The sequence below is a fragment of the Scardinius erythrophthalmus genome (genome assembly GCF_964197995.2).
Source record: "Scardinius erythrophthalmus genome assembly, chromosome: 16".
NCBI classification, from domain to species: Eukaryota; Metazoa; Chordata; class Actinopteri; order Cypriniformes; family Leuciscidae; genus Scardinius; species Scardinius erythrophthalmus.
This window is the reverse complement of record NC_138236.1, coordinates 548,373-575,872: the sequence shown is the minus strand read 5'-3', so window position 1 is coordinate 575,872 and position 27,500 is coordinate 548,373. Positions and strand designations below refer to the sequence as shown.

General features: G+C 42.6%; 2 protein-coding genes across 4 annotated transcripts in view; both read left to right on the top strand.

Moving 5' to 3' along the window:
- Positions 1–20,605, top strand: part of cyp11c1 (cytochrome P450, family 11, subfamily C, polypeptide 1) — a gene marked incomplete at its 5' end in the record, with an annotated part of 27,779 nt that extends 7,174 nt beyond the window's left edge. Inside the window, 8 exons of the mRNA XM_081388006.1 lie at positions 8,085–8,240; positions 11,713–11,927; positions 14,534–14,737; positions 15,791–15,957; positions 16,427–16,593; positions 16,850–16,928; positions 19,132–19,332; positions 20,022–20,605. Of these exons, the coding sequence (XP_081244132.1) occupies positions 8,085–8,240; positions 11,713–11,927; positions 14,534–14,737; positions 15,791–15,957; positions 16,427–16,593; positions 16,850–16,928; positions 19,132–19,332; positions 20,022–20,138 (1,306 nt within the window). The 3' untranslated portion in view covers positions 20,139–20,605. The remainder of the gene's footprint in view (positions 1–8,084; positions 8,241–11,712; positions 11,928–14,533; positions 14,738–15,790; positions 15,958–16,426; positions 16,594–16,849; positions 16,929–19,131; positions 19,333–20,021) is intronic.
- Positions 20,606–20,682: 77 nt separating this feature from the next.
- The window catches only part of pklr (pyruvate kinase L/R), an 11,639-nt gene continuing 4,821 nt past the window's right edge, over positions 20,683–27,500 (top strand). Inside the window, exons 1-6 of one of the 3 annotated variants that reach the window (XM_081388306.1) lie at positions 20,683–20,962; positions 24,863–25,027; positions 26,132–26,223; positions 26,312–26,443; positions 27,201–27,387; positions 27,492–27,500. The exon at positions 27,492–27,500 is cut by the window's right edge and continues 265 nt beyond it. In XM_081388306.1, coding sequence (XP_081244432.1) covers positions 24,889–25,027; positions 26,132–26,223; positions 26,312–26,443; positions 27,201–27,387; positions 27,492–27,500 — 559 coding nt within the window. In that variant the 5' untranslated portion in view covers positions 20,683–20,962; positions 24,863–24,888. Of the gene's footprint in view, positions 20,963–22,521; positions 22,630–24,862; positions 25,028–26,131; positions 26,224–26,311; positions 26,444–27,200; positions 27,388–27,491 lie in introns of those variants that run through there. The other 2 variants (XM_081388305.1, XM_081388307.1) reach the window with 2 other exon arrangements.

Here is a 27,500-nt window from a genome sequence, read left to right as displayed (position 1 = left end):
ACAGAGATATAAGGCCATCTAGAGTCTGAAATATCATGGTATATTATTATTAATTTATTTTTTTCACAAGATGTCAAAGACACCCAGTGTATGATATTTTGAGTTGAATTAAAAGATTTAGGCATGAAAATGTGAGTTATTTTGAATTTAAGTTGGTCTGAAATTACTATTTATTTATTGATCAAATCTAGTAATTTAAAGGTAAAAAAAAAATGCATTAAAAAATGTAAAAAGAATAATCAAAGCTTTCTGAAAAAATAAAAGAAGTATAATTTTAGGGCTTCGGGTGATTTTCACCGGCGAGGGACAGATGAAGGTTAATTAGCCACATACAAATGATCATCTTCAGTTATCACTTTACAGTAAGGTCTCATTAAAGCATGAACTAACAATGAGCAAAACGTGTTTACAGCATTTATTAACCATTAATAGGTTAATAAAAATGATTATGTTAATTCACAGTGCATCAACTAATGTTAACAGATGCAACTTTTGATCTAAACAAATATTAACACTTTACAAAAAGGTTCCATCAGTTAATGCCTTAACTAATATTAATTAACAATGTGCAATACTTTTGTTGCAGTACCGATTAATCTTTAACATCAATTAATACAACTGTTCATTAGTTCAGGTTCATTAACGTTGCATATTTTTAAATCCTAAAACTATTTATTTCTAGGTTTCAAAATCAGTTCGAATGTTTTCCTGACTTTTATAATTTTATATGATGTTAATATGTCCAATCACTTAAACCTTTGCACAAACATTTCTGAATTATAATTATATCATGTAAGATTATTGTGTAAATTTAGACTAATTAGTCACGTTAATAAGCTGTTTTGTTCATGCCACAGTGCAGATATTTGTTTTTATTTGTTTTAAGATTTTGGTAAAACTTTAGTTTAGGGTTCAATTCTCACTATTAACTAGTTGCTTATTATCATGCATATTACTAGGATTTTGGCTGTGTATTAGTACTTATAAAGCACATATTAATGCCTTATTCTGCATGATCATATTCTACATCCCTTAACCCTAACTCAATACCTAAACTTAACATCTTACTAATTTGTAATTAGGAGTTTGTTGAGGCAAAAGTCGTAGTTAATAGTGAGAATTGGATCCTAATCTAACGTGAGACCACGATTTGACCTTCATAAAGGTGTTTGAGACTGATTCTCCACTGCTAACATGAGCTTCTTCTTCCTCAGTGTTTCTGTCTGTTTTTTTAATGAACATTCTATTAGAGTGAAGTGAGTTTGTGCTTAAAAATGAATAAAATAATAATGTGTTTTATTTATATAGCGCCTTTCGAGAACCAAAGGACACTTTACATAATATTGACAAAGAGTTATTATAGTCCAGACGTGAGGTTATTAAAGCATGGACAACAGTTTCAGCATCTCTGAGATTTGATGGAGGTTGTATACGGGCGATGTTATGGAGAACAGGACTTGAGCTGATTGATGTGGGGTTCAAGACATCATTTGGAATCAAATAGTACCCCAAGATTGCATGTATTAGATGAAGGATAGACTATGACTCATGGAGAATTCATGTTGGGAGGAGACACAGGATTTAGGGTCAGCTAACAGAGTTTCAGTTTTTAGTATTCAGTTTCAGAAGTTTTGAGTCATCCATGCCTTGAGATCAAACAGGCCGGATGTAATGGAGGAAAACAGCATTGGGCTGAGCAGAAAGATATATTTGTGTATCATCAGCATAACTGTAGAAATGAAGACCACGACGCTGGAGGATCTGACCCAGAGGAGGCATGTAGATTAAAAACAACAGTGGACCAAGAACAGACCCTTGAGGTACTCCATGCGAAACAGCAGCAGAATGAGCTGGAGTTCATTAATGCTAATGAATTGATGCCTGTCTGAGGACAGTTCCGTAATACCAATAGCAGTTCAGCGAGATATGAGGACAGAACGGCAAATGGTGTCAAAAGCTGAACTCAGATCCAAAAGGATCAAAAGGCTGGGGGCACCGGTGTCAGAGGAAAGTAGGAGATGAATGAATGAATGAGGCATTTATATAGCACCTCCATATGTACTACTAGAACTTCCACTCTCAGTAAACTTCCGGCTTCTGAACTGGCTGCAGTTCCACTCTGGCTCCACATGAGGGCGCTCACAGGACGAGTGCAGAATGACTGGAGGTCTATGGCGCTATACCCCTCAACATCCACTTTTCTCAGGATATAATTTTTTGTCTGGTCATTTGAATGTTGTATTCTAAAGGAGATGCAAAGAAATTGCACACTGCTGGGTGTTCGATTTTTTAGAGTCACTTATTTGCTTTAAAAAGTCTTTTAAAATGTCAATGACGTCATAAACATCGTACGACCAGAGATACTGCTTTACGGCAATCCTTCAGTCACTCTGGAGCTTTCAGCTCTGCACTTTCTTTCCTCTCGAGGCGTCGACAACACAGCTGACACAGGCAAACACACAACACAGCTGACACAGGTAAACACACAACACAGCTGACACAGGCAAACACACAACACAGCTGACACAGGCAAACACAACACAGCTGACACAGGCAAACACACAACACAGCTGACACAGGTAAACACACAACACAGCTGACACAGGCAAACACACAACACAGCTGACACAGGTAAACACACAACACAGCTGACACAGGCAAACACACAACACAGCTGACACAGGCAAACACAACACAGCTGACACAGGTAAACACACAACACAGCTGACACAGGCAAACACACAACACAGCTGACACAGGTAAACACACAACACAGCTGACACAGGCAAACACACAACACAGCTGACACAGGCAAACACACAACACAGCTGACACAGGTAAACACACAACACAGCTGACACAGGCAAACACACAACACAGCTGACACAGGCAAACACAACACAGCTGACACAGGCAAACACACAACACAGCTGACACAGGCAAACACAACACAGCTGACACAGGCAAACACACAACACAGCTGACACAGGCAAACACAACACAGCTGACACAGGCAAACACACAACACAGCTGACACAGGCAAACACAACACAGCTGACACAGGTAAACACACAACACAGCTGACACAGGCAAACACACAACACAGCTGACACAGGCAAACACAACACAGCTGACACAGGCAAACACACAACACAGCTGACACAGGCAAACACACAACACAGCTGACACAGGCAAACACACAACACAGCTGACACAGGTAAACACACAACACAGCTGACACAGGCAAACACACAACACAGCTGACACAGGCAAACACACAACACAGCTGACACAGGCAAACACACAACACAGCTGACACAGGCAAACACACAACACAGCTGACACAGGCAAACACAACACAGCTGACACAGGCAAACACACAACACAGCTGACACAGGCAAACACACAACACAGCTGACACAGGCAAACACACAACACAGCTGACACAGGCAAACACACAACACAGCTGACACAGGCAAACACACAACACAGCTGACACAGGTAAACACACAACACAGCTGACACAGGGAAACACACAACACAGCTGACACAGGTAAACACACAACACAGCTGACACAGGCAAACACACAACACAGCTGACACAGGCAAACACACAACACAGCTGACACAGGCAAACACACAACACAGCTGACACAGGCAAACACACAACACAGCTGACACAGGCAAACACACAACACAGCTGACACAGGTAAACACACAACACAGCTGACACAAGCAAACACACAACACAGCTGACACAGGTAAACACACAACACAGCTGACACAGGTAACACACAACACAGCTGACACAGGCAAACACAAAACACAGCTGACACAGGCAAACACACAACACAGCTGACACAGGTAAACACACAACACAGCTGACACAGGTAAACACACAACACAGCTGACACAGGCAAACATACAACACAGCTGACACAGGCAAACACACAACACAGCTGACACAGGTAAACACAACACAGCTGACACAGGCAAACACACAACACAGCTGACAGAGGCAAACACACAACACAGCTGACACAGGCAAACACACAACACAGCTGACACAGGTAAACACACAACACAGCTGACACAGGTAAACACATAACACAGCTGACACAGGCAAACACACAACACAGCCGACACAGGCAAACACACAACACAGCTGACACAGGTAAACACATAACACAGCTGACACAGGCAAACACACAACACAGCCAACACAGGCAAACACACAACACAGCTGACACAGGCAAACACACAACACAGCTGACACAGGCAAACACACAACACAGCTGACACAGGCAAACACACAACACAGCTGACACAGGCAAACACACAACACAGCTGACACAGGTAAACACAACACAGCTGACACAGGCAAACACACAACACAGCCGACACAGGCAAACACACAACACAGCTGACACAGGCAAACACACAACACAGCCGACAAAGGCAAACACACACACAACACAGCTGACACAGGTAAACACACAACACAGCTGACACAGGCAAACACACAACACAGCTGACACAGGCAAACACACAACACAGCTGACACAGGGAAACACACAACACAGCTGACACAGGGAAACACACAACACAGCTGACACAGGGAAACACACAACACAGCTGACACAGGGAAACACACAACACAGCTGACACAGGTAAACACACAACACAGCTGACACAGGCAAACACACAACACAGCTGACACAGGCAAACACACAACACAGCTGACACAGGTAAACACACAACACAGCTGACACAGGTAAATACACAACACAGCTGACACAGGTAAACACACAACACAACACAGCTGACAAGGTAAACACACAACACAGCTGACACAGGTAAATACACAACACAGCTGACAGGGAAACACACAACACAGCTGACACAGGCAAACAAAACACAGCTGACACAGGGAAACACACAACACAGCTGACACAGGTAAATACACAACACAGCTGACACAGGTAAACACACAACACAGCTGACACAGGGAAACACACAACACAGGGAAACACACAACACAGCTGACACAGGCAAACACACAGCACAGCTGACACAGGCAAACACAACACAGCTGACACAGGCAAACACACAACACAGCTGACACAGGTAAACGCACAACACAGCTGACAGGGAAATACACAACACAGCTGACACAGGCAAACACACAACACAGCTGACACAGGCAAACACACAACACAGCTGACACAGGCAAACACAACACAGCTGACACAGGGAAACACACAACACAGCTGACACAGGGAAACACACAACACAGGGAAACACACAACACAGCTGACACAGGCAAACACACAGCACAGCTGACACAGGCAAACACAACACAGCTGACACAGGCAAACACACAACACAGCTGACACAGGTAAACGCACAACACAGCTGACAGGGAAATACACAACATAGCTGACACAGGCAAACACACAACACAGCTGACACAGGCAAACACACAACACAGCTGACACAGGCAAACACACAACACAGCTGACACAGGGAAACACACAACACAGGGAAACACACAACACAGCTGACACAGGGAAACACAACACAGCTGACACAGGCAAACACAACACAGCTGACACAGGCAAACACACAACACAGCTGACACAGGTAAACGCACAACACAGCTGACACAGGCAAACACACAACACAGCTGACACAGGCAAACACACAACACAGCTGACACAGGCAAACACAACACAGCTGACACAGGCAAACACACAACACAGCTGACACAGGGAAACACACAACACAGCCGACACAGGCAAACACAACACAACTGACATAGGTAAACACACAACACAGCTGACACAGGTAAACACACAACACAGCTGACACAGGCAAACACACAACACAGCTGACACAGGTAAACACACAACACAGCTGACAAGGTAAACACACAACACAGCTGACACAGGTAAATACACAACACAGCTGACACAGGTAAACACACAACACAACACAACACAGCTGACAAGGTAAACACACAACACAGCTGACACAGGTAAATACACACAGCTGACACAGGTAAACACACAACACAGCTGAACACAGCTGATACAGGTAAACACACAACACAGCTGACAGGTAAACACACAACACAGCTGACACAGGCAAACACAACACAGTTGACACGGAAACACACAACACAGCTGACACAGGTAAACACAACACAGCTGACACAGGCAACACACAACACAGCTGACACAGGGAAACACACAACACAGCTGACACAGGGAAACACAACACAGCTGACACAGGTAAATACACAACAAAGCTGACACAGGTAAACACAACACAGCTGACACAGGTAAACACAACACAGCTGACACAGGTAAACACAACACAGCTGACACAGGTAAACACAACACAGCTGACACAGGTAAACACACAACACAGCTGACACAGGGAAACACACAACACAGGGTAAACACACAACACAGCTGACACAGGCAAACACACAACACAGCTGACACAGGCAAACACAACACAGCTGACACAGGCAAACACACAACACAGCTGACACAGGCAAACACAACACAGCTGACACAGGCAAACACACAACACAGCTGACACAGGCAAACACACAACACAGCTGACAGGCAAACACACAACACAGCTGACACAGGCAAACACACAACACAGCTGACACAGGCAAACACAACACAGCTGACAAAGGCAAACACACAACACAGCTGACACAGGGAAACACACAACACAGCCGACACAGGCAAACACAACACAGCTGACACAGGTAAACACACAACACAGCTGACACAGGTAAACACACAACACAGCTGACACAGGTAAACACAGCTGACACAGGCAAACACACAACACAGGTAAACACACAACACAGCTGACACAGGCAAACACACGCTCTAGAAGAGTTTTAGTTTTGTTTGTTTATGGTCCCGCTTCGGATGCCACGATGCAATCAAGCGGTATCTCTGGTCGTAATCAGTCCTTCACTGACCAATCAGCGTTCATTAGCAGAATGCTAGCTTGTTATGGGCAACAACAACTCAACCTGTAAGAAATCGAAAGGACAAGTACTCGTTCATTCAGCTTTAGACCTATAACCCATGTTGAACTTGCAAAACCTACAATCGAATCTGAGATTTCTCAACGGCAATCGGGTGAAAGAGACACATTTAGCCATCTAGCCCCACAGACTCCCATTCATTCTGCTCTCATGAGTGATCGCCCCCAGTGGAACTCTGTGGATCGCCCCCAGTGGATCGCTCTGGTGGAACTACAACCACAATTCGGTACAATAGGACTTAATAGGGAGTGGCCAGGCTCTCCGTAGATGTGCTCTGGTACTACTGTACACCCAAAGCACTTTATGATCATATAAGGGGATCTTTCCTCAACTAGACTGTTCGCTACTCTTAGAAGAGCTGTCTCTGTACTGTGACGAAAGCCAGACTGAAGAGGCTCATGCGGGTTATATTTGTCCAAATGGGATTGTAGTGAGGCGATCACCTTTCCTAGGAATTTTGCCAAGAAGGGAAGGTTGGAAATGGATCTAAAGTTCTGTAGATTGTGTCGTCAAGGCCAGGTTTGAGTGACCGCAGCTGTTTTCAGTCCAGGCGTAACGTAACCAGTGATGAGGGTAACCAGTGATGATCTATTAATCAAGAGGTTAATAGGTGTAATAAGAGAAGGCAGAATGTTTGAGAAGGTGTGTTGGTACAGGATCAAGCTGACAGGATGAGGAGTTAGATTGGTAGATATTGTCAATTTTATTTACAAAAAATATATACCTTCCAGACTTCATTTCCAAAATGTTCAGTCTAAATAAATATTATTTAGATACATTTTTAATGCTTCATTTATAATACATGACAAAACGAAAGCATCACAGTAATTCGTCACAATTATCTTGTTTTTATAATCGTTGGAAGCCAGAATCATTGGCCGGCCTAGTGAGTCCAGGCTGACGATCTCTCTCTCTCTTTTACACACACACACACACACACACACACACACACACACACACACACACACACACACACACACACACACACACTCTCTCTCTCTCTCAGGGAGAATCTGGGCTCTCAGAGCAGTGTGAACATCATGTTGCCGGCGGACACCGGCGAGCTCTTCCGCTCGGAGGGCCTCCACCCGAGACGCATGACCCTGCAGCCCTGGGCCACACACCGGGAGACTCGCAAACACAGCAAGGGCGTCTTTCTCAAGTCAGTGTGTGTGGGTGTGTGTGTGTGTGTGTGTGTGTGTGTGTGTGTGTGTGTGTGTGTGTGTGTGTGTGTGTGTGTGTGTGTGTGAGAGAGTGTGTGAGAGTGAGCGAGCGTGTGAGAGAGTGAGTGAGAGAGAGTGAGACAGCAAGAGAGCGAGTGAGTGAGTTATTGAGTGAGTGTGTAAGTGAGGTAGAGTGAATAAGAGAGTGAGAGTGAATAAGAGAGTGAGTGAGTGAGTGAGTCAGAGTGAATGTGAGAGTAAATGAATTAGTGAGTGAGTGAATGAGTGAGTGAGAGTGAATGAGAGAGTGAGAGTGAATGTGTGAGTGAGAGTGAATGAGAGAGTGAGCAAGTGAGTGAGAGTGAATGAGAGAGTGAAAGAGAGTGAATGAGAGAGTGAGACTGAATGAGTGAGTGAGAGTGAATGAGAGAGTGAGCGAGTGAGTGAGAGTGAATGAGAGAGTGAATGAGTGAGTGAGAGTGAATGAGAGAGTGAGCGAGTGAGCAAGTGAGCGAGCGAGTGAGCGAGTGAGTGAGTGAGTGAGTGAGTGAGTGAGCGAGCGAGTGAGCGAGCGAGTGAGCGAGTAAGTGAGTGAGTGAGTGAGTGAGTGAGTGAGTGAGACAGAGAGTGAGCGAGTGAGCGAGTGAGTGAGGGAGCGATTATGAGTGAATGAGAGTGAGAGTGAATGAGAGAGTGAGCGAGTGAGAGTGAATGAGTGTGTGAGAGTGAGTGTGTGAGTGAGAGTGAGTGAGTGAGTGAGTGAGTGAGTGAGTGAGTGAGTGAGTGAGTGAGTGAGTGAGTGAGTGAGTGAGTGAGTGAGTGAGAGTGAGTGAGTGAGTGAGTGAGTGAGAGTGAGAGGGTGAGAGAGAGAGTGAGTGAGAGAGAGAGTGAGAGTGAATGAGTGTGTGAGAGTGAGTGAGTGAGTGAGTGAGTGAGTGAGTGAGAGAGAGAGTGAGAGAGAGAGTTTTCTAAGTTTTTCTATTTTCTATGTTGTTGCGATGCTTTGGCAATACAAAATGTACTTTTTTGTCATGCCAATAAAGCTTTCTGAATTGAATTGAATTGAATTGAGTGAGTGAGTGAGTGAGTGAGTGAGAGGGAGAGTGAGAGAGTGAGTGAGTGAGTGAGATCGAGTGAGTGAGTGAGTGAGTGAGTGAGAGAGAGTGAGTGAGAGTGTGAGTGAGAGTGAGTGAGAGTGAGTGAGAGTGAGTGTGTGAGTGAGAGAGAGAGTGAGTGAGAGTGAGTGAGAGAGTGAGAGTGAGTGAGAGAGAGAGTGAGAGTGAGTGTGTGAGTGAGAGAGAGTGAGTGACTGAGAGTGAGTGAGTGTGTGAGTGAGAGTGAGTGTGTGAGTGAGAGAGTGAGTGAGTGAGTGAGAGTGAGTGAGTGAGTGAGTGAGTGAGTGAGTGAGTGAGTGAGTGAGTGAGTGAGAGAGTGAGTGAGTGAGTGAGTGAGTGAGTGAGTGAGTGAGTGAGTGAGTGAGAGTGAGTGAGAGAGATAGTGAGTGAGTGTAGACACTGTGACCTACAGCACATCGAGGATGAGGAACACTTTCTGCTCTTCTGCTCCAGATACTCCAGTATAAGAGAAACCTTTCTGCCCAGATTTGAAACCTTGATTCCATCGTTCTTTGAACTGAGTGACGCTGAGAAAATGTTCTTCTTACTGGGAGAAGATGATAGTACAGCTGCACTCGCGGCTAAATATGTGTTAGCTATTCACAACGCCAGAGCCAGCTAATTCTCTAGAGAGACCCACTGTACTTATTCATTTATTAGGATAGATTGTGTTTATTTATCTATTTATTTATATTTACTATGCTACATATGACATGATCTATACATATGTTTTATTTGTTTTATTATTTATATATAATATGTTGATGCTTTGGCAACATTGTGTTACACAGTCATGCTAATAAATTGAATTGAGTGAGTGAGAGAGTGAGAGTGAATGAGTGTTTGAGAGTGAATGAGTGTGTGAGTGAGAGTGAGTGAGTGAGAGTGAGTGTGTGTGTGTGTGAGTGAGTGAGTGAGTGAGTGAGTGAGTGAGTGAGTGAGTGAGTGAGTGAGTGAGAGTGAGTGAATGAGTGTGTGAGAGTGAGTGTGTGAGTGAGAGTGAGTGAGTGAGTGAGTGAGTGAGTGAGAGTGAGTGAATGAGTGTGTGAGAGTGAGTGTGTGAGTGAGAGTGAGTGAGTGAGTGAGTGAGTGAGTGAGTGAGTGAGTGAGTGAGAGTGAGTGAATGAGTGTGTGAGAGTGAGTGTGTGAGTGAGTGTGAGTGAGTGAGTGAGTGAGTGAGTGAGTGAGTGAGTGAGTGAGTGAGTGAGTGAGAGTGAGTGAATGAGTGTGTGAGAGTGAGAGTGAGTGAGTGAGTGAGTGAGAGTGAGTGAATGAGTGTGTGAGAGTGAGTGAGTGAGTGAGAGTGAGTGAGAGAGAGTGAGAGTGAGTGAGTGAGTGAGTGAGTGAGTGAGAGTGAGAGAGAGAGTGAGAGTGAGTGAGTGAGAGAGAGTGAGTGAGTGAGTGAGTGAGTGAGTGAGTGAGTGAGTGAGTGAGTGAGTGAGTGAGTGAGTGAGAGAGAGTGAGAGTGAATGAGTGTGTGAGAGTGAATGAGTGTGTGAGTGAGAGTGAGTGAGTGAGAGTGAGTGTGTGAGTGAGAGTGAGTGAGTGAGTGAGTGAGTGAGTGAGAGTGAATGAGTGTGTGAGAGTGAGTGAGTGAGTGAGTGAGTGAGTGAGTGAGTGAGTGAGTGAGTGAGTGAGTGAGTGAGTGAGAGTGAGTGAGAGAGAGTGAGAGTGAGTGAGAGAGTGAGAGTGAATGAGTGTGTGAGAGTGAGTGAGTGAGTGAGTGAGTGAGTGAGTGAGTGAGTGAGTGAGAGAGTGAGTGAGTGAGTGAGTGAGTGAGAGTGAGTGAGTGAGAGAGAGTGAGAGTGAGTGAGAGAGTGAGAGTGAATGAGTGTGTGAGAGTGAGTGAGTGAGTGAGTGAGTGAGTGAGTGAGTGAGTGAGTGAGTGAGTGAGTGAGTGAGAGTGAGTGAGAGAGAGTGAGAGTGAGTGAGAGAGTGAGAGTGAATGAGTGTGTGAGAGTGAGTGAGTGAGTGAGTGAGTGAGTGAGTGAGTGAGTGAGTGAGTGAGTGAGAGTGAGTGAGAGAGAGTGAGAGTGAGTGAGAGAGTGAGAGTGAATGAGTGTGTGAGAGTGAGTGAGTGAGTGAGTGAGTGAGTGAGTGAGTGAGTGAGTGAGAGAGAGTGAGAGTGAGTGAGTGAGTGAGAGTGAGTGAGAGTGAGTGTGTGAGTGAGAGTGAGAGAGTGAGAGTGAGTGTGTGAGTGTGAGTGAGAGAGTGAATGAGTGTGTGAGTGAGAGTGAGTGAGTGAGTGAGTGAGTGAGTGAGTGAGTGAGTGAGTGAGTGAGAGAGAGAGTGAGTGAGAGAGAGAGTGAGTGAGTGAGTGTGTGTGTGTGTGGCACTAAAGTAAGTGTGTGTGTAGGAACGGGGCGGAGTGGCGGTCAGACAGGCTGCTGTTGAATAAGGAGGTGATGCTCTCTTCAGCTGTTCGCCGGTTTCTCCCTCTGCTGGACGACGTGGCTCAGGATTTCTGCCGATCCCTGCGCCAGCGGGTGGAGGTGGGGGGGGTGGGGGAGACGGGTCAGCGCAGGATGACTCTTGACCCCAGTCCTGACCTCTTCCGCTTTGCCTTGGAAGGTCAGCGTTCTTGTTGAGTTTAAACACAAATCTTGAATAAATTGTTATAATATAATGTGCTTTATATTCATTTATTAACAAAGAATCTCAGAATCTCAAAATCTTTCAATTTGACTTAAAGATGAATCGCTTGTATTCCTCATTTGTAAATCACATGCTAAATGAATAAATGTAAATGTTTTGTTGAAAAAGAAAAAATATTTCGGGGTGAGAACGCTTGTTGTTTGGATATTGAGATGTGGGCGTGACTATCAAACTTGGAGGCGGATCTGAATGTGAGCTTGCAGTGGATCGTAAGATGATGATTTAATGATTTAAATGATTGATTGGAGAAAACCAGCCATATAGAGACAAGTCCAGTTCTGACATTCTGATTAAAAATGACCAGGGCCCGGTTTCCCGATAGCGCTCACTCTTAGCCTGCTAAGAAGACTCGAAAGATATATCTTACCAAATTTGTTTATTTTCCTAAGTGTGTTCCCCGAACTATACCTTAGAAAGCTGCTTAAGATATACCTTCTTAAAGGGATACTTCACCTCTGGGAAGATGAATGTGTATTTAAAATAGGTCATTTAAGTAGAAGAAATGTGGAGCTTTCTAGACTGAGAAAAGCCAGAAAATTTATTTTTGGCTTATGTGGATGAAAGACAACAACTCCCAGAATGCACTTGCTTCGCTGCCTTAGGAGGCCACGCCTACCGGTTAGAGAGCACAGTTGAAAACAACAAGGCTAGCCTAAGTAAGTGATGAGTTTGCCAGGGATTTAGAGACCCAAAATGTCCGGGATTCAGCTTTTGCGTTCTACAGTCGCCATTCATCATATTTACTGTGGCGAGCAGGACGAGGCTGACGGCCGCGGGAGAACGGCGCGAGGCCGGTGGCGTCATTACTGCGACGCGCCGGATCTCGCATCTCTCACGGAGGAGCGGAAATTTTCTTAGCAAGGGTAAAGCGCACATCAACCGATCACTTGTTTAGCGTTCATGTAAACACTACAGTCAGATTCACCGATCGGAATTAATTCAGTTAGATTGAAACGAGAGGTGTGCATGTAAACAATGAATGGCGACCGCAGAACGCAAAAGCCGAATCCCGGACATTTTTAACAGTCTCGCCAGCCGGACAAGTCCGGGAAAAGGAGGATGGTAACCCCTACTTACTCAGCTTTCTCCTATTATTCAGCTTTCTCCACAGAACAAGAGCATGCTAGCTTAGCTTCCAAAGAAAGACGGCTGACTGAGTGTGTGTACATTCTGTGACTGAGATCCGGGTTGTAAACATGCAGAACAACGGCATCTACTGGCTGTAGTCTTTAGCCTCTGGACAGAAAATCCTCCGATGACGCAAAATGACGATTTTTGCGTCATCGGAGGATTTTTTCCAGACAAAAAATACATAAATCTCTCGTCTCAGGGGGATATGAGGGGGGAAAGCATGGTAATTCGAAAATACTACAGGTTTTCTACTAATACAAAGCTTAATGCTAAATCCTGAAGTAACCCTTTAAGTGCGACGTGACCCGGCGCTGTCCGTGGCCATGGTGCTGAATTGTTTGAAATCGATGGCTCGACAATCAATTATTCTCTCGTGCAGGGGCTGTTTATGTGAAAAAGCTGTCATCTTTATAAAAGAAGCACTTCAGAAATAGTTGAAATTGCAATTTATTATGATTATTGGATATTATAAAAAATAATCCAAACTATAATAGCCTATAATAGCCTAACCTACATATTTTAAAATTGTAACATATAGCCTATTGCTGCCACAATAACCTTTTCAAAAATTTACGTGCCGCCTTTTCTTTCCCATTTTTGTTCGCTGAGGTGGAGCTGCGATTAAATATTGTTCTTGTGTAAATACTTTCCAGCATTTCAGTAATAAAAGTTTACATCTTGCGTACGGTGCTCGGCAGAGATCAAAAAGGATTCAAACCGTGAATTTTGAATCTCTTGTAAACTCAGAGATGTGGATTCAGACGGCAATTAAATCCCCACACGACCTGTTTGTCAAAAAACAGAAGGTACTAATTTGGCCAGGGATTTTTTCGCGGATTGGGTGAGAAAAACACTGATATTATGGATTCGGACGGCACTAAAATCACAGACTTACCCCTGTAAATGTTTAAAATACCGGACGAGCCCATGAGAAACAATATTAGCGTCCGAATAGGACTTAACTGACAGTAGCCTATGCTTTCACTGGCCTTTAAAAGAGCGTTTTAATTCAATTAATAATATTGTATAATAATATAATTAAAAATCTAACAACAATCAGTGTAATGACAATTTTATTCTTTGCATGAAAACACTTGAATTAGCCTAATTTAATACTGTCTGGGTGTATTAAAACTTCAGAATTATATTCATTTAGACCTGCAACAACGCTAAGAGAGAGCTACGAATGGTCCAGACCAACCTTACGAAAGTGTGACTTACAGAAGATATACTTAGCGTACGAACGTTTCGGGAACTGTCCCATAAGGTTAAGAGAGAGGTTAAGCAATAGGTTAAGAACTACTTAGAGATAAGAACGCTTTGGGAAACCAGGCCCAGGTAAAAAACTGATATCAAAAATATTTTTTGATTTGACACGTCTCTGTCTCCAGCGAGCTGCCATGTTCTGTACGGCGAGCGCATCGGTCTGTTCTCGTCCTCTCCGTCTGAAGAGTCTGAGCGCTTCATCTGGGCCGTGGAGCGAATGCTGGCCACAACTCCGCCGCTGCTGTACCTGCCCCCCCGCCTGCTGCTGCACCTGCGCGCCCCCCTGTGGACGCAACACGCCACTGCATGGGACCACATCTTCACTCACGGTGCGTCCCTCGCTCACACAGCATGTGGTGTGTTGTGTGCAGTGTTGGGGAAAGTTACTTTTAAAAGTAATGCAATAAAGAAAAATCCCAAAATCCCCCAAAAAGTTACTAATTGTGTTACTTTGTAACTTTTTATGTAATGCGTTACGTTACTTTTGCATTACTTTTTCTCACCTGGGTTGGGCTTGCTTGTTTGTTTTTAATAACAATAAAAAAGTTATATTTTTGGCAAATGTTGAGGCCCTTTCACACCAAAAGTGAAGTGAATAATCCTCCGACTGAAGGAAATGCATATTTACGCCTGTACAGTAGAGTACAGTAGAGGTAGAGTACAGTAGAGGTAGAGTAGAGTACAGTACAGTAGAGTATTGTACAGTAGAGGGCGCCACTCAAACAAACCTTTCAGCTTCTGTTATTCTGGATTAAAGAACAATAGGATACAGGAGAAGGAAGTTCAACACTCTTATTTAAAAATCTAATCCAAAGTCATTATTGCTTATTAGTATGGTTGAATTAGATCATTGAAGGTCATCAGCAAAGACATTGGCTAATAAAGTGAGATTAAATACATAAAGTATATTTGTGTAATTGAATATAGTAAATTATAAAACTTTTGCGTGACATTCTGAGATTGCATTTTACTGTTTTTATTAATTTTGAGGAATACTGAATGTTTTCGTGTGAGTGAGATAAGTAAATGCATGTTCACGTTTAGTCTAGAACTAAAATAACCATCATGTTTACACAGCGCACACACACACACACACACACACACACACACACACACACACACACACACACACACACACACACACCTCCTCACTTTATTTCTCTCAACATGGGGACAGGAGAGCTGTCAGTCAATGAATGTGAAAAAGTAACTAGCATTACTTATTTGAAAAAGTAACTTCGATATTTTGTTGTAAATTGAAAAAGTAATGCGTTAATACTTAATCTGATTACGTAACTCATGTTACTTGTAATGAGTTTCCCCCAACACTGGTTGTGTGCATGTGTTTATGTGTGTGTGTGTGTGTGTGTGTATGTTTGCAGCGGAGGCGCGCATCCAGCGGGGGTATCAGCGTCTGCAGACGGGGGCGTCCGGAGGCTCTGAGGGGCGTTTCCAGGGCGTGCTAGGGCAGCTGATCGACGCGGGGCAGTTATCATTAGAGCTGATCAGAGCCAACATCACCGAACTGATGGCCGGCGGAGTCGATACGGTACAATCTCACATGCACCGACCAACAAACTGACAACAACTTATAACAATAGTTCATACAAAAGCGTCATAGTTTAGTTCTGTCATGAAACTCTAGATGGCGCATAAATATCTGTAAGATATTTTTTCTTTCTGTCCATCCATTGAAAGGGAACGAACTTGTCACAACATTCCTCATTTAAATAATTAATATGCAGAATAAAGGGGCGGGGCCTGGTTGAGTTAGTTAGTAGTGTGTTAAACTGGCGGTTATGGTAAGGGGCGGGACTTTTCCCAAACACGCTCGAAGCGCTCGACCAATTACAGCACTCTGCTCCAGCCAACCAATCAGAACACTGTGTTTTTCAGAAGGAGGAGCTTCATAGAAACAGGAACTAAACAGAGCGTTACTTACAGACTGGGGAGAGAGGAGCTGCAACAATGGAGAATGTGGGGGAATTAATATGTTTTATGAACATTCAATCACTCAGACCGCCGTCCCGCTGCAGTTTGCTCTCTTCGAGTTGGCGCGCAACCCTGACGTGCAGGAGCGTGTGCGAGCGCAGGTGCTGTCGTCATGGCAACAGGCATCAGGAAACCCCCAGAAGGCCCTGCAGGGGGCGCCTCTGCTGAAAGGAACCGTGAAGGAGACACTGAGGTGAGAGAGAGGCCAGATCATCAAGAATATCATCAGAAAGACAAGTAAGCTTAATAATTTCACAGCAGCTTCACAGTAATAAACAGGAGAATAACAGAATCACTGATGAAACTTCATCAAATATGAGACAAACTTAGAGTCAGGTGTGAAGCAGCTCTACAGAAGAAGAGAGAGTCACTATTCAGATCAAGTTCTGTTCTCATCTGATCAGTGGCCATATGATTACAGACGCTGAGAGTGTGTTTGTGTGTTTCAGGCTGTATCCAGTGGGAATCACCGTCCAGAGGTATCCGGTTCGAGACATCGTCCTCCAGAACTACCATGTGCCGGCAGGGGTGAGACAAACACACAAACACACACATCTGACCGAATCAGGAAAATCGCAACATTTTCACATTATTAATCTTTGTGCTGTGTTGAAAATCCTTAAGCAAAACTGGTGTTTCCCAGTGTTTTAAACTGCTTGTAAACCTCCAGTAATGACCAAATATTGGATTGCATCTTTTTTATCAACTTCTTTTCTTTCAGTTAGCACAGGTTTTGGCCTCGTTGATCTAAGCTTAGTGGGGTTTTTTAACACTGAGGCGCATGAGTTCAGATTAATGAGGCCTACGATCAGAGGTGGACAGTAACAAAGTACATTTACTTGAGTACTGTACTTAAGTACACTTTTTGAGTATCTGTACTTTACTTGAGTATTGTTTTTTCTGGAAAATTTTGCTTTAACTTCACTACATTTGAAAGACAAATATCATACTTTTACTCCACTACATTTCTGTCAAGGTCCTCGAATAGAAAGTAGTTACGTCAGTCAGGGGATGATTTGGTTGCATTTTGGTTGGAAATGAAAGTCGGGTTGACGTCAGAACTCGACTGATGTTGGTTTCTGACGTCAACCCGATTTTCATTTTCAACCACAATACGTCTGTCCAACGTTGGAGATTAATGTCAGTCTGGCGTTGGATTCTGACATCTGTCATTGTTTTGGAGCACACTAGCTTATAGATAACAGTAAGGCTAATATATTCACACTAAAAGCCAAAAAACTTGAAATAGGGCAATATCTGAGGGAACAGCCAATTCCCTCAAAAAGCAAAAAAAATAAATTGTGAAGTTGTTATACCCTTAATGAGCAAAGTCAGTAAGTTTTAGTCCAATGCGATAACATTTACAGTGCCCTCCACTAATATTGGCACCCCTGGTAAAATGATCAACGATGGCTGTAAAAATAAATCTGCATTGTTTATTTTTTTTATCTTTCATTCAAAAAAGTCACCAAATTCTAACCTTTCACTCAAGTAAAACAATTCAAATTGGGGGGAAAATCTCATTATGAAATAATTGTTTTTCTCCAGTGCATGTTGGCCACAATTATTGCAACCTCCTTTTGCCAAGATAACTGATGACTGCTCAGTGACTCATTTTTGTGTTGATTTTGATGTTTGTTTTTGGATCGTTGTCCTGAGGGAGGATCCTACCACGGCCCATTATAAGATTTCCAGCAGAGATTTGATTTTTTTATCTTTTGGTATTTTCTAGTGTCCATAATGCTGTGAATCTGAAGAAGTAGTCCAGGTCCTCCAACAAAAAAATAGGCCCAAACATTAGAGATCCAGCGGTGTATTTAACCGTGGACATGGGGAACTTTATATCTCATCTCGTGTGTTTGCTGCCAAAAAGCTCTTCTTTATTTCATCGGACCACAGAATCCAGTCCCGTTTGAAGACCCAGTCGTGTCTGACAGCTGAACATGCTGGAGTTTCTGAATGAGCAGGGGGATTGTTCTTGAAACCCTCCCAAACAACATGTGCTGATGTAGTGTTTTATGCTCTCTGACCCCGAGACTCACTGATCTCTGCGATTCTCCATCTGTGATCCTCGGAGAGAGTTTGTGTTCACTCAAACTCTTGCATAAGGACGATATAAACACACGTCCTCTTCCTGACAGATTCACAACATCTTTAGGTGATTGAAACTTCTTAATTATTGCCATAATGGTGGAAATGGGGATTTTCAGTGCTTTAGCTATTTTCTTACAGCCACTTTATATTTTGTGATGCTCAACAATCTTTTGCTGCACATCAGAACTATATTGTGTTGTATTACTGATTCTGATGTATGATAAAGGGAATTTGGCCTTTGTGTTTCCTCATATTTATACTCCTGTGAAACTAGAAGTCATAGCTAGACCATGTCATGTTCCTAGTCATCCTGATGTCCTAAAAAAAAAACAAAAAAAAACAAACAGATATAAATGGGAATAACCTTCAGAGATATTTTACTCATAGGAATTTCTAGGGGTGCCAATAATTATGCATTGGAGAAAAACATTTATTTCATTATGTGATTTCCCCCCATTCTTTTACTTCAATGAAAGGTTAGATTTTTTTGTGAAATTTTTGAACGAAAGATCAAAAGGATAAACAATGCAGATTTTGCACATATTTACCAAGGGTGCCAATAGTGGAAATGCCCTGAACAACATGAGGGTAAAATACATGTGACTGTCAGCATTCCTGATGTGAAGCGGTGTTTCAGACGCTGGTGCAGGTGTGCCTGTATCCTCTGGGCCGGAGTCACGAGGTGTTCGAGAGCCCGCAGCGCTTCGAGCCGGGCCGCTGGGCCACAGCTGAGCCGGGTTCTGGAGGAGGGTTCCTCTCGCTGGCATTTGGCTTCGGCTCCAGACAGTGTGTGGGTCGCAGGATCGCAGAGAACGAGATGCAGCTGCTGTTACTGCACGTGAGTTACTGCAGGAGAACAACACCCGATCACTCACAAACCAGATTGAGTCGCAGCAAAGTCACGGATTCTGAGACTGACAACCGTCCGCGTGCTTTAGATTCAGCCTTAGAGTCGTTCCCATTGAAATAGATGCATCTATCCAGAAGTATACGTTAGGAAAAACATCCCTTATTTACAAACACTGAGCCTCAGTTGTGCACGCGTGGCCAAAGGCAAGGGTTTATTATTTAAAAAATGAAATACTTGATAGTAAATAAAGTTAACTCAACTAAAATAAAATATTAGAACGTTTCAGCAACATTTCTCACTTTCATTCAGTTTAATTTGAAGTGCTAAAATAATTCAGACTAAATAAACTAAAAACAAAAAATAATAAAAACTTTATAGACATTAAAAAAACTAATACAAAAACAACAAAATGCCTGAAACTTTAACCAAACTTAAAGTGAAAACAGAAGATATTACAGTAAAATCTAATTCAAAATATTAACAAAATTGTAAGAGTATAGATATGATATTAAAACAACACTGGTTAGATTATACACTGTAAAACAATTATTTTAAAAAACGTTATTAAACTAAGATTATTAGATTGGATTATAATATCATTATAGGATTTATTTTACAGGAAAATACTACTTCAGTCTTTCTACTAATTCAGTGTGTTTCTGTGTGTGTGTTTGTAGATTCTGATGAACTTCAGACTGAGTGTTTCATCCACAGAAGATTTGAACACCAAATACACACTCATTCTGCAGCCCGAGTCTCCGCCCAGAATCACCTTCACCACACTCTCACATTAATCAATCAACCAATCAGTCAATCCATCAATCCGTCAATCAGTCAATCAATCAGTCTCTGCAGTCTGAGATCGACCGACACCATCAGCAACACCTTCATCTGTAGGCTTGAACAAGTGAACTTAAAAATTATACTCAAATTTAACATATAAAATGTACTTCAGGATATTAAATACTGCACTTTTTAAAATATGCTTTCAGTGCATCGTTACAGTGATAATTCTAAGCATACAGTTTAAAAGATACCTAAAATATATAAGCACACTTTAAAAATTACACAATACTTCCACTTTAAGAGTATTTGTCTGAAATGTTTTTTTTTTAAATACATACTTAAAGTATGTTCAAAGTTTTATTGTGAAAATATGTAAGAACATGATTTTAATATAGATTTTAATACAGATACAAATGCAATGCACTATTGGAAAAGGAAATGTATTTGAAATGCAATAAAGTATTTTCTGATCACTACTTTCAGTGTGAAACACTTATATTCATTCCTTTGCCCGACGCTTTTTTCCCTGGGAACCGAAGCCTCGATCTCCAGGAGATCTGAACATTTAATACGAGTGTTTTTTCTGGATCATGTGGAGAATCCACACATGATGTCCAGATTCTTCTGATTCCTCTAAACCAACATGTTCTGAAGAGCGAGCGCACGTGTGTGTGTTTGTGTGTGTTTGTGTCCTTCAGTGTTCAGATGAATCGACCTTTGACCTTGACTCGTGTGCGGTCTCCGTCAGCCTGAGTCCTGTAGGTGGCGCTGCAGAAGATCAGTGTGTCTTCAGATGTCTTGAGACTCCCTCAACACGAGACACGACGCTCAGGTAGGAGAAAATCTGTCATATCTTATATCAACATCACATCTTCATGTCAGTGTGTTTATGTCGATGTCCGACTCTGAGAACCAAGTATCCGAACGCCTGGAAAAACTTCTTACATAATCATCTGTGGTCAAAGTTCAGCTCTTTGTTTCAGTGTTCATGATCTAAAGTGGTTCAGTCATAACAATAGAGCTGATGCTCCTCCAGATCTCAGTCTGATATATAATTCAATAGTTTTTTAGCTGTAAAACCACTTTATTGTCTATTTTTGCATGAGCTTGCTTTGATTCCAGTGTTCCTGCTTCTGCTCAAAGGTTTGTTTGTTCACTAGCTACTGATTTACTGCCAAGTCACTGCAAACACTGTGACTTTATTACTGTTGCTCTGAACTGAGATAAAGGCTTACAGAGAAAACAGCACATTCTGAGATGCTCAGAGGTCAAAGGTCAAAGGTCACAGGTCTTCCTAATCCACTCACTCTAGTGATTCAAGCTTTGGCCGTTTAAATATGAGTATATGAAGATATTTAAACAGCAACTCAAGTCTGTTTTTTAAATCTTCTACTTGAACTTGAAACTGATTCCTGTTCTTCTATCAGTTCTGTCACAGGTGAGATTCACTGTCAGTCAGAATCAGGAGGACGTTTTCATTCAAGAGAGCGTTTGATCGGGCTAAAGAAAAATATGCTTTATTTCTATAGTGTTTTTTACAGTTCTGCTTCATAACAGAATGAACAGCAGAAAATGGTGTTTTAACTAGTAAGCATAAAAGCACTGCGAAAAATGATGCTCTAACTCAGATATTTTCCAGCACAAATATCTAAACACTCTTAAATCAAGATACATTTGCATGAAGTTGTTTTCTGAAAAATGAATCAAATGTTTGTGCTTAAAAGATGAACAAATATCTGCCAATGGAGTCAAAAATAATCTTGTTTTGCTTTTAAAATAAGTTATTTCTTTTGACCCCATTGGCAGAATTCATTTATATAAAAATAAAATGAATTGAAATAAAAATAAGTGTATTTTAATCAGTTATAATTGCATTTATTCACTGCAAAACATGATCAAAATTTTCCACAAAAAAAACAAATTTAGTGATTAAACTTATTTAAAATGAAAATAAATGTTTTCTATATTAATTAATTTTTGTTTTTATATAAAATTCTGATAAAAATTGTAATAGCTAAAAAGTATAATAACTAAAGGACCGGTGTCGTTCGCGGTGTTCTGATACGCTGATTTGCTGCTCAAGAATCATTTCTGATAATTATCAATGTTTATTCAGCGAGACACATTCATTATCCTCAAGAATCCTGAAAATAAAAATGTATTGCAGTGTTGCAATTTGCAAAGTTCATCAGTTCTGAAGCTCAGTTTCAGCAGCTCTGCAGAAGACAGTCATGATTCTGTTTTCATCTGATAGGGTTCATGATTTAATCTCTCGGCTGCGGGAGGTTTGGATTCGGTGAAACACGGATGTTTGTCTTTGGATATCTTTAGTAAGGACAAAGTCTGGATGGTCATTTTTAGAATCATGTGTGCAAACACACGCTGACCTGAACACTTGAGCAGAGGGAGGAGAGACCGCCGGATGAATAAAGCGTGTGTGTGTGTGTGTGAGAGAGACGGTCAGTGTGTGCAGTGGATCAGTGCTGGTCAGGATGGGCGGTGAGTAACACACTTCTGCTCCTCACACTGGTGATGATGGAGATTCACTCTGATCTGATCTAATGGATGCTGGCAAATCTGTTAATAAATCACCGTAACATACGGCGAAAATTATGTTACAAGACATTGCATGTCATTTTGATTATAAAATTACTTAGATATTCTTGCAGGGTGTTAAGAAGTGTGTGGGTGTGTGTGTGTGTGTGTGTGTGTGTGTGTGTGTGTGTGTGTGTGTGCAGTGAACTCTTCTTTTATCCATGTAACTGAACTGCACTAACTCTTTCCATTCCCCTCTCTCTCTCTCTCTCTCTCTCTCTCTCGCTCTCTCGTCTCTCTCTCTCTCTCTGTTTCTCTCTCTATCTCTCTTTCTCTCTCGCCTCTCTCTCTGTCTCTCTCTCTCTCTCTCTCGCCTCTCTCTCTGTCTCTGTCTCTCTCTCTGTCTCTCTCTCTCTCTCTCTCTCTCTCTCTCGCCTCTCTCTCTCTCTCTCTCTCTCTCTCTCTCTCTCTGTCTGTCTGTAATGTGACCTTGCTGATGTTCTTTAGTCTTTCTCTCCATGAACAGAAGCTCAGCAGTTGTCAGATGTGTTTCTCTTTAGTGTTTTGTCACTGTCAAAATTCTTTCTCTGTTCTCTGTATTCTGTTGTTTTCTTTTTTTTATTTGCTTGTCCTTGACAAACACTCATCTGTCTGTTTGTCACGTAACATTACCAGCATCTACATCCAGTAAAGTTATTAAGAGAAATCACAGATCGCATGAATATCCAGTGATATTATTGATCTGACTGCACTGACACTATCAGAGAACAGAACTTGATCTGAATAGTGACTCTCTCTTCTTCTGTAGAGCTGCTTCACTCCTGACTCTAAGTTTGTCTCATATTTGATGAAGTTTCATTATTGATTCTGTTATTCTCCTGTTTATTACAGCGATCTATACTGTATAAAGCTGTAGAAATAAAGCTGACTCGACTTGAATGATTTTATTCTGATGGTGTCATGAAACGAGAGGAAATCATTGAGACGACCATCAATTAAAGTCACAGATATTAGTATTCCAGAGATATTATTTATCAATCTCTTTATAAATGTCAGGGTTGTGGTTGGAGTCAGACTTACTTGAGTTTCACTAATTAGTTTAAGTACGAGTATATGTTTCATTGACTCATGATGCCAGAATTCAACAGCTCTTGTTTGTATTTCAATGTTAAAGTCCTCCTGTGTTCAATCATTTTATCCCTTAAAACTCATCTTTGATCACCAAAATGAGATATTTAAACGTTCTTTCCTTGAAAAAAAATGTCTTCATGTAACTCGACACCCTTGCCTCATTTAGTATGCGCAGTTCACACTCACTCACTCAGCTCAGAGATTCACTGGTTGACGATCACACGCTGATCTGATTGGTTACAAGGTAGTTTGTGACGTCAGAAACATCAGCGATTTCAAAGCGTGTCTTTGAGACTGTCTTTGGTTCACTGCAGTTTTAAGGAGGAAATACTCAGCAATGGAGCCGACTTATGAATTTACACATGGTGTGTCTTAAAACATATTAAAAACACCACATAGACACATAAACAACATTAAAAGCAAGATTTTCAACACAGGGGGACTTTAATAACATCGCTGCAAGAAGCAGACATTGTGCCATAGAGTTATAGAAGGCTTTTCAATCCAAAAATCACCAACATTCACCATGGATTTAATGTAGTAAACCTAACTGTAACCATGGTATTATGGCAGACATAGTTGAATGTTTGGTTTAGTCAAGTCAAAATACCATAATACGTAGGCTATGCACATACAACGAGGGGTTCAAGCCCAGTACAGCCATGCAGCCATTGCCTCTATTTACCCTCTATTTTTTACCTCAATTTTTAACCTATAATAGTAGTCCTCAAATTTCACTCCTGTACAGTAGAATTGATTTAATGATTACGTGATATAATTTTAATTGGACGCATGAAATACCCTCTGAGCTCAACTAGACTGAGATCTCAAGGCTTCCTCCATGAGAGAAGTGTTTCCCTGAGACCTTCCTCTGGAACACCATGAGTTTGGTTTGCTCCAGAATTGCTGTGAGAGAGACAGCAGAACCTCTGACCGTCTCTCTCTCTCTCTCACTTTCTCTCTCTCTCTCTCTCTCTCTCTCTCTCTCTCTCTCTCTCTCTCTCTCTCTCTCTCTCTCTCTCTCTCTCTCTCTCTCTCTCTCTCTCTCTCTCTCTCTCTCTCTCAGCTCGTATCAGACGTTACTCTGACGTCATGGCTCTGCCGGACTCCTTCATTCAGAAGCAGCAGCTGGACGCCTCGATGGCCGACACGTTCCTGGAGCATCTGTGTCTGCTGGACATCGACCAGGAGCCGATCACGGCGCGCAACACCAGCATCATCTGCACTATCGGTCAGGCCTGTAATCAGCAGCACATGCAATACAGTTCATGTCATTCCGACTCTAGATATTTTTAAATGTGTAAATATACACTATATTGCCAAAAGTTTGAACTTTAATGACATCCCATTCCTGATCCGTACGGTTTAATATGGAGTTGTTCCACCCTTTGCTGCTATAACAGCTTCAACTCTTATGGGAAGGCTTTCCTCAAGGTTTAGGAGTGTGTTTATGGGAATTTTTGACCATTCTTCTAGAAGCGCATTAGTGAGATCAGACACTGATGTTGGACAAGAAGGTCTGGCTCTCAGTCTCCGCTCTAATTCATCCCAAAGCTGTTCTATGGGGTTGAGCTCAGGACTCTGTACAGGCCAGTCCAGTTCCTCCACACCAAACTCCTCATCCATGTCTTTATGGATATGCTTTGTGCACTGGAGCGCAGTCATGCTGGAACAGGAACATCCCCAAACTCTTCCCACAAAGTTGGGAGCATGAAACTGTCCAAAATGTCTTGGTCTGCTGAAGCATTATGAGTTCCTTTCACTGGGACTAAGAGGACAATCCCTGAAAAACAACCCCACACTATAACCCACCTCCACCAAACTTTACACTCGGCACAATGCAGTCACAAGTGACTTCTACACACTGTTCTTGAGCTAATCTGAAGGCCACAGAAGTTTAGAGGACTGTATCTGTTGACTCTGCAGAAAGTAAGAGTTGCTGTTGTTCCCAATTGCTTCCACTTTGTTATAATATCACTAACAGTTGCCTGTGGAATATTTAGTAGTGAAGAAATTTCACGAATGTACTTATTGTACATGTGGCAACCGATCACGGTCTCACGCTTGAGTTCACTGAGCTCCTGAGAGCGACCCATTCTTTCACAGATGTGTGTAGAAGCGTCTGCATGCGTCATGTGCTTGATTTATACGACTGTGGCCATGGAAGTGATTGGAACTCCTGAATTGAATGAATGACCCAATACTTTTGGCAATATAGTGTATATATTTAATAAAAATGCAGCTAACAGTGCTTTTCCAGTGAAAGTGTTTTCAGATGCTCGTCTTCTCTTCTTCATCTCTCTGCATCTGTCTGTCTGTCATGTGACTGTTTTAGGCCCCGCCTCCCGCTCCGTCACCAAACTCCAGGAGATGGTGAAGGCTGGAATGAACATCGCCAGACTCAACTTCTCTCACGGCTCTCATGAGGTCAGTGTGTGTGTGTGTGTGTGTGTGTGTGTGTGTGTGTGCGCGTGTCTCTGTGACACGTTCAGCGTCTCACACGTGTCTTTCTCAGTATCACAGACAGACGATCCGTAACATCCGTGAGGCCGTGGAGACGCTGACCTCTGACCCGCTGTACTACAGGCCCGTCGCCATCGCTCTCGACACTAAAGGACCGGAGATTCGTACCGGCCTGGTTAAAGGGGTATGACTTACTCTCTGAAGGAGTGCGTGTGATCAGTGTTCAGGCAGTGTGTGTGTGTGTGTGTGTGTGTGTGTGTATAGAGTGTGTGTGTGAGAGTGTAACAAAAAAATTCCAAAAACCTCCTTTAAGGACGTCCTCATTTGTAAATCTGTTATAAAAATAAAGTAATTAAAGGTTTTTTGAAAATGTAAAAGTGCAGAAAGTTTTGTGTGATGGGTTGGTTCAGGGGTCGGGTTAATATGTGTGTGTGTGTGTGTGTGTGATGGGTAGGTTTAGGGGTCGGGTTAGTGTGTGTGTGTGTGTGTGTGTTCTGATCGTGTATGTGTGTGTGTGTGTGTGTGTGTGTGTCTGTGTGATGGGTAGGTTTAGGGGTCGGGTTAGTGTGTGTGTGTGTGTGTGTGTGTGTGTGTGTGTGTGTGTGTGTGTGTGTGTGTGTGTGTGTGTGTGTTTGTGATGGGTAGGTTTAGGGGTCGGGTTAGTGTGTGTGTTCTGATCATGTGTGTGTGTGTGTTCTGATTGTGTGTGTGTGTGTGTGTGTGTGTGTGTGTGTGATGGGTAGGTTTAGGGGTCGGGTTAGTGTGTGTGTGTGTGTGTGTGTGTGTGTGTGTGTGTGTTGTGATGGGTAGGTTTAGAGGTCGGGTTAGTGTGTGTGTTCTGATCATGTGTGTGTGTGTTTGTGTTCTGATTGTGTGTGTGTGTGTGTGTGTGTGTGTGTGTGTGTGTGTGTGTGTGTGTGTGTGGTGTTTGTGTGTGTCAGAGTGCGGATGCTGAGGTGACGCTGCAGCGTGGAGTGTCGGTTCGGGTCGTGACAGCAGAGGCGGACTGTGATAAGACGGACGGGTCTGTAATCTGGTTGGATTATCCCAGCCTGACTCGCGTGATCAAGAAGGGAAGCAGAATATTCATTGATGACGGGCTCCTCGCTCTCAAAGTACTGGAGATCGGTAACAAACACCAGCTCATATTTACACAGAGAACACCGTGAGCTTTAAGAAGCTGCAGTGTGACATAATTTTCATGAAGCATTTCTCCTCTCATGGACTGTCAGGTGACACGT